At 41.8% G+C, this 16,190-nt stretch overlaps 1 protein-coding gene across 2 annotated transcripts; it reads left to right on the top strand.

The window, feature by feature from the left end:
* The first annotated feature begins 565 nt into the window (after nucleotides 1–565).
* Nucleotides 566–16,145, top strand: cmss1 (cms1 ribosomal small subunit homolog). Of its 2 annotated transcripts, none has more exons than XM_053495898.1 (9): nucleotides 566–650; nucleotides 5,316–5,446; nucleotides 6,290–6,367; nucleotides 8,805–8,934; nucleotides 9,034–9,093; nucleotides 9,262–9,364; nucleotides 9,455–9,603; nucleotides 9,721–9,809; nucleotides 15,869–16,145. In XM_053495898.1, exons 1-9 carry the CDS (start codon nucleotides 602–604, stop codon nucleotides 15,950–15,952), a joined length of 873 nt encoding a protein of 290 aa, XP_053351873.1. In that variant the 5' UTR covers nucleotides 566–601; the 3' UTR covers nucleotides 15,953–16,145. The 2 variants fall into 2 exon arrangements, with proteins under 2 accessions (XP_053351873.1, XP_053351872.1); XM_053495897.1 differs by having other exon boundaries at nucleotides 8,802–8,934.
* The last annotated feature ends 45 nt before the right edge of the window (nucleotides 16,146–16,190 follow it).

Genomic DNA, 16,190 nt, shown 5'->3' with positions numbered 1-16,190 from the left:
TGTGAAGGTGTTCAGTGTGTTTGAACCTCATATAAATGTAGGCTTCTGAAAAGTCTTTTTATTTAATATTTTTTTATTTAACTTATTTATTTATTTATTTATTTATTTATTTGCTCACTGTCCCAATCCCATATTTCTTTGTCACCAAGCGCTAAAGAAGTCAGCGCCCCCTAGTGGCGCAACCCTGAACATCCCAAACAAACTCATTCTTCAGTATGAAAAAACTCATTAGTTTTTTTATTTATTAATATTTAGTGCCCATATATAAATTCCTTTTAAAAGTATAATGCAGTACACAGGGCGAAGACAACTGTACGTCATACCTTATGTAGAGCACTTCTACAGGAAGAAGAAAGGGGTTTGAAATCCAGCCAGTTTAGTCTTTAGTAAGTTGATATCGGTAGATTCGTTACATTTCTTTTAATGAAAATTGCTATTAACGTTTTTCTAAATAGTTTATAGTTATATTTTCCGTTCATATGCACGTATATATTAAGTTATATTTATTTTTGTGCGTAAAAACGTGCGTTTGTACTGCCTGGCAGTTCGCGATGCGATATCGAAACTGCGGTTGTAAAATTTAAACCATTTCCGTGAAGGCATGGGAGACGACCTAGGAGACGAGTGGTGGGCGCGAGACGAGGATTTGGGTATGTTTTTTGTAAATATATAACTTTCTGCTGGTTATAAATATAAAGTGGTGGTGTTTACATGTTTTATTATTTATGTTAAGCAGAAAGTATGTTGGTTGTTCGATGTGTAGAGCTGTAGGTAATATTAGTGGTAAAGTTAGACCCTTTTCAGAGATAAAAATGTACCACTAAATAAATATTGAGGCTTTTCTCCCTTCTCACTATGGCAACTTGTGGCATGATAACAGATTTACGCGTAGATGTTGTTTTTAATTAAAGAACAGTTGGATAAACGCACCAAAATATCACCACGATGCTACTTTCAGACCTACACGTGCGTTTTCGAAAGGCATCATGGGAATTGAAGTTTGCTTGATAAATAGTTGTAGTATCTACACACAGATTCATAATTATTCGTCACATTGGAAATATGTCCTTGCAGTTAAGTAGTTTAATCATGAGTTCCACAGGATGACTCTGGGACTTTGTGGAAAACCTCCCCAGAAGGTTCAGAGTGGAGGCTCTAACAGCAGTAAGACTACACATACAGTGTGCAGAAGTGATTGTATTTCCTTCCCTAAAGTTTTAAGCTCAAGCGTATCGATTGATTAGAGAATGTGAAACACAGAATATAAACAGATTTAACTCATTCGCACACTGTTACGCTGCTATGCTCACAACTGGAAATTTCCACTTCAATTTCGTATTAATTCCATTTTTTTATTTATTTTTTTAACCTGTACATAATGTAAATTTTAGATGCACATGTTTTCCAGATTTTCTATTCTGTAATTTTTTTATTATTATATTCATATTTCATGTTTTATATTCCTTATTTGAATATTTTCTTTTTATTATTATATTATTCTTTCATATTCTTTAACTGGAATACTCTATTTTTCTTTACATTTTTAGGTTGTTAAATCATTTCACTGCATATCGTACTGTGTATGTGACAAATGTTGAATTTGATTTGAGATCCTTTTAGATACTTCACACTTCTCGACTTTTCTTCACTTCATCACACTGGTTTTCTATAGCGGTTCTGTCAGGAGGCCAGAAGCTTGATTTTGTGCGCATTAACCCATTTTATATGGGTTTCTTTTTTTTCCCCTCTCTTCACTTCTCTTATCTTCTCATATATTCTCTTTTCTTTTCCCAGGCCTTCTAACATCTCGTTTCTTCTCTTCTCTTTTAAAAAATTATTTTCTCTTCTCTTCTTACGTAGATGAGATAGACACATGTCTTCTCTTTTAACCTCTTCTCTTTTATCTCATCTCAGGACTCCTATTTTTATTTCTCTTATTTTTTTTATTCTTTTTGACTTGCTTTTTTTTTTCATGTCTTTGATTTTCTTGTCTTTGATTCTTTTTTTTCCCTCCAGAATTTTTACTTCTGACATCTTTAATTAATGTCTTCTATTTTATTTTTATTTCTTGTGTCTTCAGTTTTTGCTCCTTTTTTCTTCTTACCATTTTGTTTCTTCTGAGGGCATTGGTGGCTCACTGGTAGGTTTCTCGCCTGCCATGTGGAAGGCCCGGGTTCAGTTCCCATCCAATGCTCCCAATCTCCAGCCATTGGATGCAGTGCTAGTCCCAGGCCTGGAAAAAATGGGAGAGATGCATCAAAAAGGGCATCAAGTGTAAAATCGTGCCAAGTTGTGTGTGGATCAAATTGTCTGCTGTGGCGACCCCCCGACAGGAGCACTCGAAAGACAACAACAAACGTGGATTTATAGAAACATATTGTATTATCTTTATTCTGCTAGAAGATTGAACCATGATGTGCCAAAAGTTGTAACCTTCTGGCAGAGGCATTCAGGATTAAATTTAAAATCTCTGTATACGTGATGGACCTGTAAGTTTTTTTTTTTTGTTGTTTTTTTTTTTGGTATTGCAAAAGGTTGGCATTTTTGATAGATAGATAGATAGATAGATAGATAGATAGATAGATCTTTATTGATACTAAAGGAAATTCCTGAATACACAGTCAGGAATTTATGCCAAGTTCGTGAATAATTTCAAGATTTAAAAAAAATTATCAATACTTTTAAAATGATAGATAAATATTAGCAAACGCCCTTTTAATGAGATTATTTGTCTAGGGCTACTCTGATCGGTATCGCCCGATGATCACTTAATGTTACAGATCGGTTGTCTCTCAACTCGCCAATCATATAAACCGGTGATGGTTTACATTATTGTGATGAAGCAAAATACATAAGTCTACAGCCATATCAACATGTCGTCGCCAGTTCGGGAACATTACCAGGTCTTCTTACAAGACAATAAATTTGAAATATGCTTTATTATTATTATAATTTTTTTTTTTTACAAAGCAAAACCACGTGGGGGACGTCTACCAAAAACGTCTACAACAAACCTTATTTGCCAGTTAAGACCAACTCAGCGTGGATAATTTGAGTAAGAAATGTTATCTGAAACGGCAGCAGCTAAATCTTGTATTTCTCATGACTATTCAGCAAAGCTGCACACACTCTGGATGATAAGAGGAAAAGTCTGTCTCTTAGAAATGCAGAAATTCTAATATTTATAAAGAAATGCCTGCCCTCGCTGCTTACTAATGAGTGACTAATGTGAGTGTTAATTTAAAATATTCGTGCAGAGTTTCGATTTGTTGTTCATTGACACAGCCTTGTTCCATGTGCTGCATGTTATAACGAGTGTGTGTATACTAGGACAGCCGCATTATGGATAAGGATTTTAGTGTGTGTAGGAGCCCATTAGTGCTAGTTAAGGGATGAAAACTTTTTGCTCTTTAGTCAAGCACTGGCTATTCTATTGGTTTCAGTTTCTTTATAATGAAGTGAAATAATAAGGGAATGGTATGTGTTGCAGATGTTGTTATCAAATAAATGAAAGTTTTAAATATATGGTAGTTTCTTAGATCTTAAATATATGCGTGCACTGCTGTTTGAGTAGTAATTAATAAATAGTGTATCACAATGAATAGAACTCTTTAAATTAAAAATCCCAACAACACACACACCTGTAATTATAGATAATCGATATCGACTGATAATAATTTTTGTGATCAGAGAACAGAGATTTGCCCCAAAAACCACCATGATTGTTCACCTTGAAAAACATGCTTGAAAAAAAATACAAAACAATACATTTAACAGTTAAAATATTACAGTTTAAATGCAGTCAATCAATAGTTCAGGACTAAAATTCCTACAAACAGTTATGTATCTGAGCCTTCAATAATGAAACTGGACTCCATATAAACTTAAACACATCTCCTGTTATACTGAACTTCCAGTCTCCTAACACACAGTATGACTGCTGATTAATCCCTACTATCTATTATCACACGAATAAGGATGGATTTCCCTGTTGAGTCTGGTTCCTCTCAAGGTTTCTTCTTATTGCTGTCTCAGGGAGTTTTTCCTTGCCAGCGTTTCCAGCCTTCAGAGGAACACCAGTCTAACACGGTCAAAGATCTTCCACAATGGGCACCGAGTGGAGCAGTGGTAAAGTGCTCGTCCTATCATCCGCTGATCGCTGGTTCGGTCCCTGGGTGATGCTGTTACCTCTCACAGCCGGAGGTCTAGGTCTGATTGGCCGGAGGGATTAGAGGAACTTTGTGCTTCCACATTAATCACGGCTCTACAGCCAATCAGGGGTGTCTGTGAGCTTGTGCACGCGGAAGGAGCGGCTAGCGCTTTCCTCCGAGTGTGTTTCTCCAAGCAGTTCGAAAAGATGCGGTTGGCTGGCGTCACACGGTTCGGAGGAAACACGTGATGGTCTTCGGCCCTCCCGGCTGAATGGTAGTAGTAGCCTTAATGGTGGAGCCCCCTAGTGACGGGGAGGAATTGGCCACGACTAAATTAGGGAGAAAAGCGGGAAAGAAAAAAAATTTTTTTCAAGATCTTTCTCAATATGTACAGGATTCTGTGTAACTTGAGCTGCACCATTAATTGCATAAAAAAAATCTAAATTGGTAATATGAACCAGAGCAATTATCTAATCACTTTAATCACAAAAAAAGCTTTTAGATTTATTACTGGTAATATACTCATGGTCAGGGATTTATGTTTTTGTCAATAAGTATTTGCTACTTTTTCAAGAGAAATTTGGAACCGCTAAATAAAAACAAGCAAACATCTTCTGCGTGTGTTTATTTGTGCCGTTATTTGTTGTTAGCCTCGATAAATGCGACTGAAAACTAAATGGTATGTTTAATAGGCAAATACTGCAGTTTAAATAGCAAGATGTGTCAAAATGATGATGCAATTAAAAAAAAATATTAAATCATGCAGCCTTGTGTGTAACCTTCATTATTTTTACACCCTAATCTGCATTTAGGCAAACACTAATTAACAAAAGTATATCTATTGGCATGCCTTGCAGATAGTTTGGTGGCATAGACGTAGTGTCTAATTGTAGATTCAGAGACTTGGTGAGCTTTTCAAGCCGTCAGATCCAAATCCAGGGTATGTGCATGGGGGCAAAATAAACTTGTATCTCTTTCAGGTTCAATACACGCAGTGTTTCTAGACGTGTAGCTACAACTGTTTATCACCGTTGGCTGATTTCACACATTTGTCTCCATTTCATTCATCCATCCTCTTATCTTTCCCATGTTGATAAAGGAGGCATGTTTTTTTTTTTTTTTAACTCGGACAGCTTTACTGAGTGAGCAGTTTGTCTTTGCCAGGTGGATCGGCGGCGGAGGAGGAAGCGCACGACGCACCCAAGGAGACAGAAAAGCCTAAGGAGAAAATAACAAAGAAGAGGAAGCTTAAAACACAGGCGACAGACAAAGCAAAGAAAAAGAAGACCGTGCAGGTAAAACAGGCTGAGTGTTGAGATGTATCGATGTGACCAGATACAGAGATGATAAGGAGGAGAAACCAAAAACCAGGACTGGGCCAGTGTAGCGCTACTCATGTGTACAACCAGCACTAAGTGAAAGAAACCTCCCTGCTGAAGTAAAAAAATAATTATACTTAAAAGTACTAGTAATGAATACTCGAACATGTAAATTCTCACTCGTTCTCCGTACCGCTTATCCTGTTCCCAGTCGCAGGAAGCCTGGAGTCTATCCCAGGGCCCTTGGGGCACGAAGTGGGGGACACCCTGAACCCTGCCAGTCCATGGCAGGACACACGTGTTAGGACAATAATTGCAAATGCCAGTTAGCTTACCATGCATGTGTTTGGACTGCTGGAGCACAAGGAGAACATGCAAACTCCATGCACACAGACCGAAGGGGAGAATCAACCTCTACCCCACCAGGCTGCCAACTCGTAAACAATGAATGAGGAAGGGAAAATAGATTGTAAACTGGTCACCTCTATGAGCTATCCCTGCCCCATATAAGGTCAGTATTGTGTACTGGCTCTGCCCCCTGGGGGTGTGCTGTGGTGTCTGGTACCAAGACAGGGTGGAGTCTCATTAGATCAGACTGGTTTGTCTGGTGCATCCCATTAGTGTTCAATTGGGATCTGGGGAATTTCTATGCACTCTCCCTTCGGAAAAGATCGGACTGGCCTTTGGACCCCGCTGGCATAGATGAGCCCATAATCGTGTCACCAGTTTGCTGGTGTACATTTGATAACTAGTGTTAATGTGGTAACATTATTTGTGGTGTTAATGACATGCTTTACCATCGTGTCATTTTATTTACAGAAAGAATGTTTTGTTGCAAAAGAGAAAACCCATCCAGAGGACAAAAAAGAGGACAAAAAGCCCAAGAAAAGACGAAAGGTAAATACAAATTCTCACGATGCTGTTGTATTAGTATGCAACTGTTTCTGAAATACAGAATTAATCTAACTGTCAAGTTTTTCACGGCTGCATGAGATGGTAAATTCAGTTCCCTTTCGAGTAAATCAATCATTGTATTAAGTCACTTGTGAGCAGAAAATAACTGCAGGTGAATCCAGCGAGTCAGATCATTTGACTCAGCTCACTCGCAGAGTCGACTCCCAAGGCTCACTTATGGCAGGTTGCTATTTACATTTTTTTAAACCAGGCAAAGTGTGTTATATTCTGATCAACGATTGAATTAAATGGTTTTGTAAACCTTTCTCTTCTGTCTAATTAACTGAATAACATTCATTCTTATTGTGTTTTATAAAACGGAATTAAATCGGCAAGGTTATACAAAAAGCAGAAGCATTCCTTCAAGGTTACTGTTACTCGTTCTGCGTGCAAATCCGCGTTTCTCCTGATTACTGATCGCTTTCCGCAGTGTAATTGTTTCGAACGTACATCTAAGAGACGAACTCGCACCTCGGCGTTCAGCACAGAACAAACAGCTCGGATGTTAATTAGAGGTTTCCATGGAAGCATCTAAGAGGTTATCGAGCAGGAATGAGGACGAGTATCAGAAAAAAAAAATAAAACAACCTCGCGTTTCTTTTTAACCGCCAGCTCGTTCACTATCGACACATCACTAGTTTCCTTATGAAAGGCTGTTGTAAAAGAACTGCCTAAAACATGGGACTAATAGCACCAGTGGAAGTGCTTTTACCCTCCGTCAGCAACAGAGTCTCCCGCGGTACAGACTGGTGTGTGGGTGTGCGCGTGAATACTGTAGGTGACGTTAGCGTAGGAGTGCAGAGTGAAGACGTTCACATGTCAAGACTGCTATTGTTAGCTATTAAAATAGGGGAAAAAAAGCGAGATTGTAAGTCAGGAGGACTCTCTTAGTGGCTCGTCTCGATCAGCACTTCACTTCAAGACTCTGATTTGTGAAAATGGTGAAGAGCAGAAGGTTTCTTAATTTTAACGTGGATCATGTTTTACTTTTGTTGAGTAAATATCAAAAGACAAACTGTCGAGTCTGATCTTCTGCCACACTTATTCTATATGCCTTGCACTACTTTATAGTGAAAATACTGCATAACAACACCTGTCGGCTGTGCATATTGATTTTACATGTCGAATGGTTACAGTAATGCTGACCACCATATTATGTACAGTCATGTGATCTGATCTGAACAGTTGTAGCTACAAGTCCAAAAACATGAGGGTGGAAAATGCGATCTTAGTGATTGCGGCATAGTTGGGTGTGTCCGTGAATGTCTTAACCTGAGACGTCTCTTTAGTTTAAACAGATTGATGAGAAAAAAAAACAGTGAACGACAATTCTGCAGCCTTGTTGATGAAAGAGATCAGACGAGGATGTCTAAACTGGTGTCAGCCGATTGGAAGGCAAATCAGATAATCACTCTGTACACCCATGCTGAGAAAAGTGTCTCAGAATGCACATCCTGTCAAACCCAGAGACTACACAAGATGAAGGTTACAGTCCTGTCACCCAAAACATACATCTGTGGCTGTCTTGATCACAGGATCACCGAATTGGACAGGTCACGTGATCCGTTTTTTAGTTTCAGTCAACCTGTGTTCGTGAAACTATAATATCTGCATTAAAATATTCATTCATTCATTCATTCAACTTTTCCATACAACTTTACTCTGTGTACAGGGTCACAGGGGGCTGGAGCCTAGGAGATTTGACAGTCCATCACAGGGCACACACACACACACACACACACTATAGGCAATTTGGTAACGGTAATTAACCTAATCTACATGTCTTGGGACTGTGGGAGAAACTGGAGAAAACCCACCGAGCACTGGAAGAACATGTGAACTCCATGCACACAGACCCACCACTATGCCACCGAGTTAAAATATGTATTTCGGAATTCATCTAATCTCATATCTTTGTTGCAGTAAAGTGATTCATTCGAGCAAAGTGTGTGCTTATGTGTGCGTGCACTCACTCTCCCCAACGTCTGTATGTGCGTTTAGCAATAATCAATTATTTGACTCGAATCCAAATTGATTTTGTAATTTTTCTCAACCACAATAGAAACAGAAACTGACTTTCTGTGATTTTTTTTTTCCCCCCTCTACTGGTCTTTTATTTATGTCTGTTGAGGACTGCACATCCTGACCCACAGACATGGACTGTAAAGCACCAGTGATGTATTTTACTAGTAATTGGCGGTGCTTTGGCTGTAAATACAGCATCCTATGAGTTATACATCCACTCCGCAGTGCTTTTAGTGGACCGGTCTGCGATAACGATTATATTAAAGAACAATAATAAAGCTTCTGGATGTGTGCTGCGATTCGGTGGTGTTTAGTCATGCCTAGTAATCATCGATCCGTCTCTTATCTTCAGAAGAAGACCATCACAGATGTGTTGGCGACGTCGGAGCCTGCACCCGGCTCTCCGGCTGACCTGAGAAGCCTCATGCAGAGCCATTTCAGCGTCACGCGGTCTGTTATCGAACAGGAGGAGCTCAATCTGCCAGGTCAGTCAGTCGCACCACAATCATCTCAGCAAACTCTGCTCGGCTGCATGCTACAGTATACCGTTTAAAAGCGCTTACGTGTGCTTCTTTTGATTTCAGAGTCATGCTTCCTAATGAGTAACGACCTCACGCACAGCTTGTCGTCCTACCTCAAAGAAGGTGCGTAATACACAGTATGTGTTCGGAAAGATGAAGCACTTAATAGCACAGTTGAACTTGAAAACTCAAGAGCTCTCTTTCTTTTTTTCCCCTGTCAGAAGCAGGAGTTGTTAATTATTCACTCATTAAATTATGCCTTTTTTTTTTTTTTTATCCTTTCTTGTTTAGTTTGTCCCAAGTGGGCTAAAGTACAAAAACAGCACACGCAGACGCGCTCCATCGTCCTGCTCATTGTCTGCGGCTCCGCCCTCCGAACCATCGAACTCATCAAGTCAGTAGTCAAGTTTCCATCCACTCTGTTTAAACCAGTTTCGAGTCGTGTGTTAACGTTTGCTTGTTGTTTCGCTTGTTGTCTTTAAAGGCAGCTGACTACATTCAAAGGTGAAGCCAAAGTGCTGAAACTCTTCGCCAAGCACATCAAAGCCGAGGATCAGGTGAAGCTGCTGAGTAAAAGTGTGGCTCACATCGGCGTGGGTACTCCTGGCAGACTGAACACCCTGTTAGAGAAAGGTCAGCGCACACGCACGCTTTAAAAACTCCCTGACATTTCGCCAGAGCGCTTTTACATTTAATTGAGTGATTTCCGTGATGATATTGAAGTAGCTGTTTCGACCTCTCGACTTATAGATGGATTGAGCCTGCAGGGATTGAGATACCTCGTACTCGACTGGAACTACAGGGACCAGAAACAGAGGCGGATGGTGGACATACCGGAGGTACCGCTCACTCGGACACACGAAAAGCTTTTAAGGACAAGCGTATAAAAACATGTACTGTATAAAATTTCATTTTAAGTGAAGAATTGTCAAGGAGACAGAAACGCCATGAAGTTTTAGAGTACATTGAAACCTATACTGTGTGGACCATTACAACCATGTTCATGTTAAACTTTCCACTCCAAACCCCTGTGCATTAATATGGAGATGATCCTCCTTTTGGTCTTATACAACGGGCGTGGTGCAAAATAAAAAAAACTCTGGTATATAAATTTATTTCTCTATATAATCCCCTTCTACACTAATGCACTTATCCAAGTGTTCCTCTAGTGCTTAGGTACTATTAAGACAAAGTTTTCCTCAGTACACCAGAGTCATGATTAGACTCCCTGCATCACGTCTGAAACGCCGGCCTCCCAGGAACTCTTTAGCGGCCCAAACGTGGAACTGGCTTTTGAACGAGGCGGGTCCGTACGTGGGACATGGCAATAACTTCCAGCTGAGTTCCTGTAATGTGCAAGTGGTGTTGAATGACTACAGCTCCAACAGACAGATTTCATATCAATCCACTGGAACGACTGCAGTGAGACTCGGTTTTGCACCATTGAAATGTTTTACCGCATCCAAGAGTCTCAACACCTTACTGCGCTTGAAGTCTTCTCTAAATGTCAATCGATTTTACGCCTTCATTCACAAGAAGTTCCGGTTTGACTTGAACGCTTCTCATATATAAGCCTCCAGTATTCTGAAGCTGCAGTGTGGATCTGTGCTCGTTCAGCCACGAGAGCTTTACTGAGGTCGGGCACTGGTACCGCTTGAGGAGGTTTGGTGTACAATCAGCCTTCTAGTTCATCCCTTAGGTGTTCAACGCACTCGAGGTCAGGGCTCTGCGATCCTCTCGAGTTCCTCCCCACTAAACTCAAATTCAAATTCAAATTTTATTTGTCACATACACAAACATACACAGTACGAAATGTAGTGAAATGCATTATACGACTGCCATTGACCCTAAAAGAGAATTAAAGTTTACAAATAAGAAATAAATATAAATAAAAGAATACGATAGAAATTAAATAAAAAAAATTAAATTAAACTAGGAAAAAATAGAACTAAAAATAAAAGTAGAAATGTGCTAGGAAAAATAGAACTAAAAATAAAAATAGAAATATGATGTGCATAAAAATAGAAATATACTGTACATAGAAATATGATGTGCATAAAAATAGAAATATATAGTGTACAAATTGAAATATACTGTACTGGGTGTGCAAATATGCGTAGAACAAAGTGTCTTTGTGCAGAGGTTATTAAAGTGACTTTGTGCACTGGTCCAGGATGTAAACGTAAACATGTAGTGTAGATATGAAGGAAGGTGAGCGTGTAATTGTCCATAGTGTTCATGGATGTAAAAAGATTGATAGATTTGATCAATTATGAAAATATTGTGTAGTTCTGCATAGTGGTGTGGTTGTGGTTGAGAGACCTTATCGCCTGCGGGAAGAAGCTCCTCCTTAGTCTCTCTGTGTTGGCCTTCAAGGAGCGGAATCGCTTCCCAGACCGCAACAGAGTAAACAGTCCGTTATTGGGGTGGCTGAGGTCCTTCACGATCTTCCTGGCCTTGGTCAAGCACCGCTTGCTGTAGATCGAGTGCAGGTCAGGGAGCTCGATGCGGATGATGCGCTCAGCTGATCGCACCACCCTCTGTAGAGCTCGTCTGTCCTGCATGGTGCTGTTCCCGAACCAGGTCGTGATATTTCCCGTCAGGATGCTCTCTATGGTGCAGGAGTAGAAATTCCTGAGCACCTTGGAGGGCAGTCTAAAGTCTCTCAAGCGTCTGAGGTGGTATAGACGCTGCCGGGCCTTTTTTACCACGGTGTTGATGTGACAGGACCATGCCAGGTCCTGCGTGATGTGAACACCGAGGTATCGGAAGCTGTCCACTCTCTCCACTGGGCTCCTGTTGATAACGGGGGTCTGGTAGTTCCTCACCTGCTTTGTACTGAAGTCCACTATCAGCTCCTTTGTCTTACTGACGTTCAGGAGGAGATTGTTTCTCTGGCACCAGTTCTCCAGATTTCCAACCTCCTCCAGGTAGGCCGTCTCATCGTTGTTCGTGATCAGGCCCACCACAACAGTGTCGTCAGCAAACTTGATGATGGTGGTGGAGCTCGTAGTGGCCACGCAGTCGTGGGTGTACAGAGAGTACAGCAGGGGGCTCAGAACACAACCCTGGGGGGCTCCAGTGCTGAGAGTGAGGGAGGCTGAGACATGTCCGCCCATCCTTACTGCCTGTGGTCTGCCAGTCAGAAAATTGGAGATCCACTGACACATGGATGAGCTGAGTCCCAGGTGCTCCAGCTTGGTGGTGAGTGTGGAGGGAATTATGGTATTAAATGCAGAACTGTAGTCGATGAAGAGCATTTTCACATAATTCCCCCTCCGAGTGTCCAGGTGAGTGAGAGATGTATGGAGGAGATGAGAGATTGCATCGTCCGTGGAACGGTTTGGACGATAAGCGAACTGTAGTGGGTCGAGTGTGTCTGGTAGTGAAGAGATGATGAAGTCTCTGACCAGGCGTTCAAAGCACTTCATCACTACTGAGGTGAGGGCTACAGGGCGATAGTCATTGAGGGAAGCAGGATGAGGTTTCTTTGGGACAGGAACAATGATGGACTCTTTGAAGCATGTGGGGATCACCGACTGAGATAAAGAGATGTTGAATATCTCAGTGAACACAGGTGCTAGCTGGTCTGCGCAGGCTCTGAGAATACGACCTGAGATGCCGTCTGGTCCTGCTGCTTTCCTGGTGTTCACTCTCTTGAAGGCTCTCCTCACGTCATGCTCGGTGATGATGAACGCGCTTCCGGTGCTGGCAGTGTCTTCCTGTCTGCAGCTGTTAGCGCCGCTAGCATTAGCATCGCTAGCGTCTTTAGCTGCAGCCTTGAAGCGAGCATAGAAAGTGTTCAGTTCGTCTGCCAGAGTCGCGTCCGCGTTCGTCATACCAGATGTTGTTGCTTTATAATCTGTAATTGTCCTTAATCCCTGCCACAGGCTCCTAGATTCACTCTGTTGGAGTTGTGACTCTAGTTTCCTCCCGTAGCGCTGCTTCGCCTCTTTTACCGCCTTCCGGACGCTGTATGACGCAGCCTTATATGGTTCCATGTCCCCCGACGCGAGTCCCGTGTTGTAGGCAGCGGTGCGAGATCTCAGAGCGTCGCGGATGGTTTTATCCACCCACGGCTTCTGGTTGGGAAACGTTTTAATAGTCTTTTTTTCCACGGTATCATCCGCTAGTTTCCCGATGAATCCCACAACCGCTTCCGTAAACACGCTGACGTCATCGTTGGAGCTGTTTTTGAACATGTCCCAGTCTGCGTCATCGAGTGCGTCCTGTAACGCGGCCACCGATTGGTCCGTCCAGCGCGCGACCTCCCTCTGAACCGGAACTTCCTGTTTCAGCCTTTGTTTGTATTTTGGCATGAGGAAGATGGCGGCGTGGTCGGATTTACCAAACGGTGGACAAGATTGTGCCTTGTAGCCGTCCTTGACTGTAGTGTAACAGTGGTCCAGTGTCCTTTCGCCCCTGGTGGGGCAGGTGATATGCTGATAAAAGTTCGGCACTGCGCGTTTGAGGTTGGCACTGTTAAAGTCCCCCGCCACAATAAGCGCAGCGTCCCGTTGTTGTGTTTGTTGTTGTGTGAGTGCCTCATGCAGCTCGCATAAGGCAGTGTCCGTGTCCGCTTGTGGTGGAATATAAACGGCGCTGATTATGACCGATGTAAACTCCCGAGGTAGATAAAAAGGACGACACATGATGGACAGTAGTTCCAGGTTTGTTGTGCAGGAGCGTGTGAGAGGAACAACGCTCGCGCTGTTGCACCAGCTGCTGTTCACCATTAAACACACACCGCCTCCCCTCAACTTCCCCGAGTCCCGTGTCCTGTCCATGCGGTGAACCGAGAAGAACTTGGCCGGCTGGATGGAGTGGTCCGGCACCGCTGGGTTCAGCCATGTCTCGGTGAAGCAGAGAAGATTGCAGTCCCGAATGTCTCTCTGGAACTTTATCCTGGCCCTGAGGTCATCGAGTTTGTTTTCCAGTGACTGGACGTTGGCGAGCAGGATGCTAGGCAGAGGTGTGCGGTGTGCACGGGCTCTCAGCCTGTTCCTGACGCCGGCTCGTTTCCCTCGTGGCCGCCTCTTCGCGTCGCGTCTTTTGTTGTCCCTCAGGATCTCACTCGGCCAGCTCGGATCCGGAGTTAAAAACGTCGAATTGTGAGTACATTGTATACCAATAGAAACAAGAGTGTCTCTATCATAACTAATGTACCCCATGGTGGTAATTTTGCCGGTTTTAAAACGCTGTAAATTAACTTAAAGAACAAAAACAAAGAAAAGGTGGTTGGAGCAGTCGTGACGGCAGCCGACCTCACCGGCGCCATCTTTGGCGATCAGTCAAACCTTGACAAATCATGTCTCCATGAACCACATTGTTTGCACCTTGACATGTTGGAGCAGACTCGACCCTCTTTTGTAGTAAATACAAATTGCAATGCTTTACAAAGAAGTTCTAGACAATTTGGTGGTTCCGGTAGCAGTTTGCGATGGTCAGGTGTCCGGATACTTTTGGGCAGAGAGTCTGTAAACCTACTTGTAAAACTCGTCAAGTTCTTTGACTGGTCACTAACAGATGCCTGTAAACAAATCATTACCATCAAATGTATTATAGTTTCTAGCTCATGCGGTGCATCCGAGTGGAATGTATTGTTCCTGTTCAAGGCTGGAGTTGTGCTGAAATCTGCTGACCGTGAAGGCTGAAGTTTATGATTTACATCATTTTCAACCGTTGAGTAAGTGCTTGTGCTCTGCTGTAGAAGGCAACTTTGTCATCTTGGATGAGACGAAATGTTTCAGCAGTGGATAAATCAGTCAGGATAAGTTAACCGTCCCATTTTTGATATAATTTTTTTTAACAAGTCAATGTACGTTGACCAAAATGTATCTGTCAATACAGATAAGCTGGAAAACCCCTCTGTTAATAAATTTTTTTTCTGAATCTCAAATTCAGTGTGGATATAGTCTTAAGGGTCAGGTTGCCAGCTCGACGCCCGATTGTATCCGAGCACTTGGGTGGGTGGAGTTTTCATTCTCTGCAATGGAGAAGTACTCGATCACGTTATTACTCTTGTCGTAGCCGTGCTCCGTCCACCAAAGAATTTTGGGAAAAGAATATGAGCACGTCGCACCAAGAAAAGAACAGAGGAGATGTTATATAACACTCCTTTATAATTGAAGACTAAAGGCAGTCGTTGAATGTAATAAATATTTAGCGGATTCAACACTCTGGTCTTAGGATGAAAGACATGAGAGGAAGCCTGTTCTTGTGTACTTTTTAGACAACACTAGCAAGCTTGAGTAAAAAATTCATTCTGGTTCTCTCTGAAGTTTTGTTTGACCCACTTGAATGCAAAATAATCAGCATGATGTCTCAGAAGGGACGAGGTCTACAGATTTAAAGCTGTATTTACAGTAAAGAATGTGATTGAATAATCGATAAGTGTGTGTTTTACATGAGCTTTTATAGATTTATGGGGATCTTCAGTTCTTTTCTCGGCACACACTGAAATTGCCCGTTTTGTAGTAATCATACACAAAGCTGGGATGTTATATACGGAAAGAAGCTTGAAAAAACGCCTGGCCTATTTTTTTATTATTGAACTCTACATGCAACTCGGAATCACTTTGTATTGCAGCTTATTGCACCAGCTCATACAAATCTTTTATACATGGGATCTTTGATCACCTCTCGAACTGTGCTTTGTGTGTTTTCGTTTTTTTTTTTTCCTTTGAGAAGTTAAGATACATACCAATAATGCGTTTATTTCGTGCACACAGTCACTTTGCTTTTACAGTAGCATTGGAGAAAACGAATGTAGCTCACAAACTTGTTAGTGCTCGAGGCTGACAGGAGCTGCCATCATAAAACCCTGAAATAGTAACTACTGTACATAGCTCTTCGGTTCACAAGCCCTTTTGTTGACGTGTGTGTTTGTGTGTTGCAGGTAAAAACTGAATTTCTGAAACTTTTGGAGGCTGACGTCATCAAGAAGTGTCAAGAAGGAGCTGTTAAAATAGGACTGTTCTAAATCTGCAGCGCTATTCCTGTGTATCACGTCCAGACTAATTCACCTCTGATCTCTGTGTGTTGTTTTTTATTATGATAATTTTTATTTATGTAAGTCTTTGTTTTCTCTTTGAGTGCTTTGTAACACCCAGCTGTGTGTCTATGATAGGAGCACACACTTCGTTAGAGTGATCTAAAAATAAACTCATCTGATTGGACAACTGATGTTTAAGGTTGTTTTTTCTTGCACAAGGAGAATC

Source organism: Clarias gariepinus, chromosome 5 (genome assembly GCF_024256425.1).
Source record: "Clarias gariepinus isolate MV-2021 ecotype Netherlands chromosome 5, CGAR_prim_01v2, whole genome shotgun sequence".
NCBI lineage: Eukaryota > Metazoa > Chordata > Actinopteri > Siluriformes > Clariidae > Clarias > Clarias gariepinus.
Note: the sequence above shows the minus strand (reverse complement) of the source record. Positions and strands in the feature narration are given on the sequence as shown.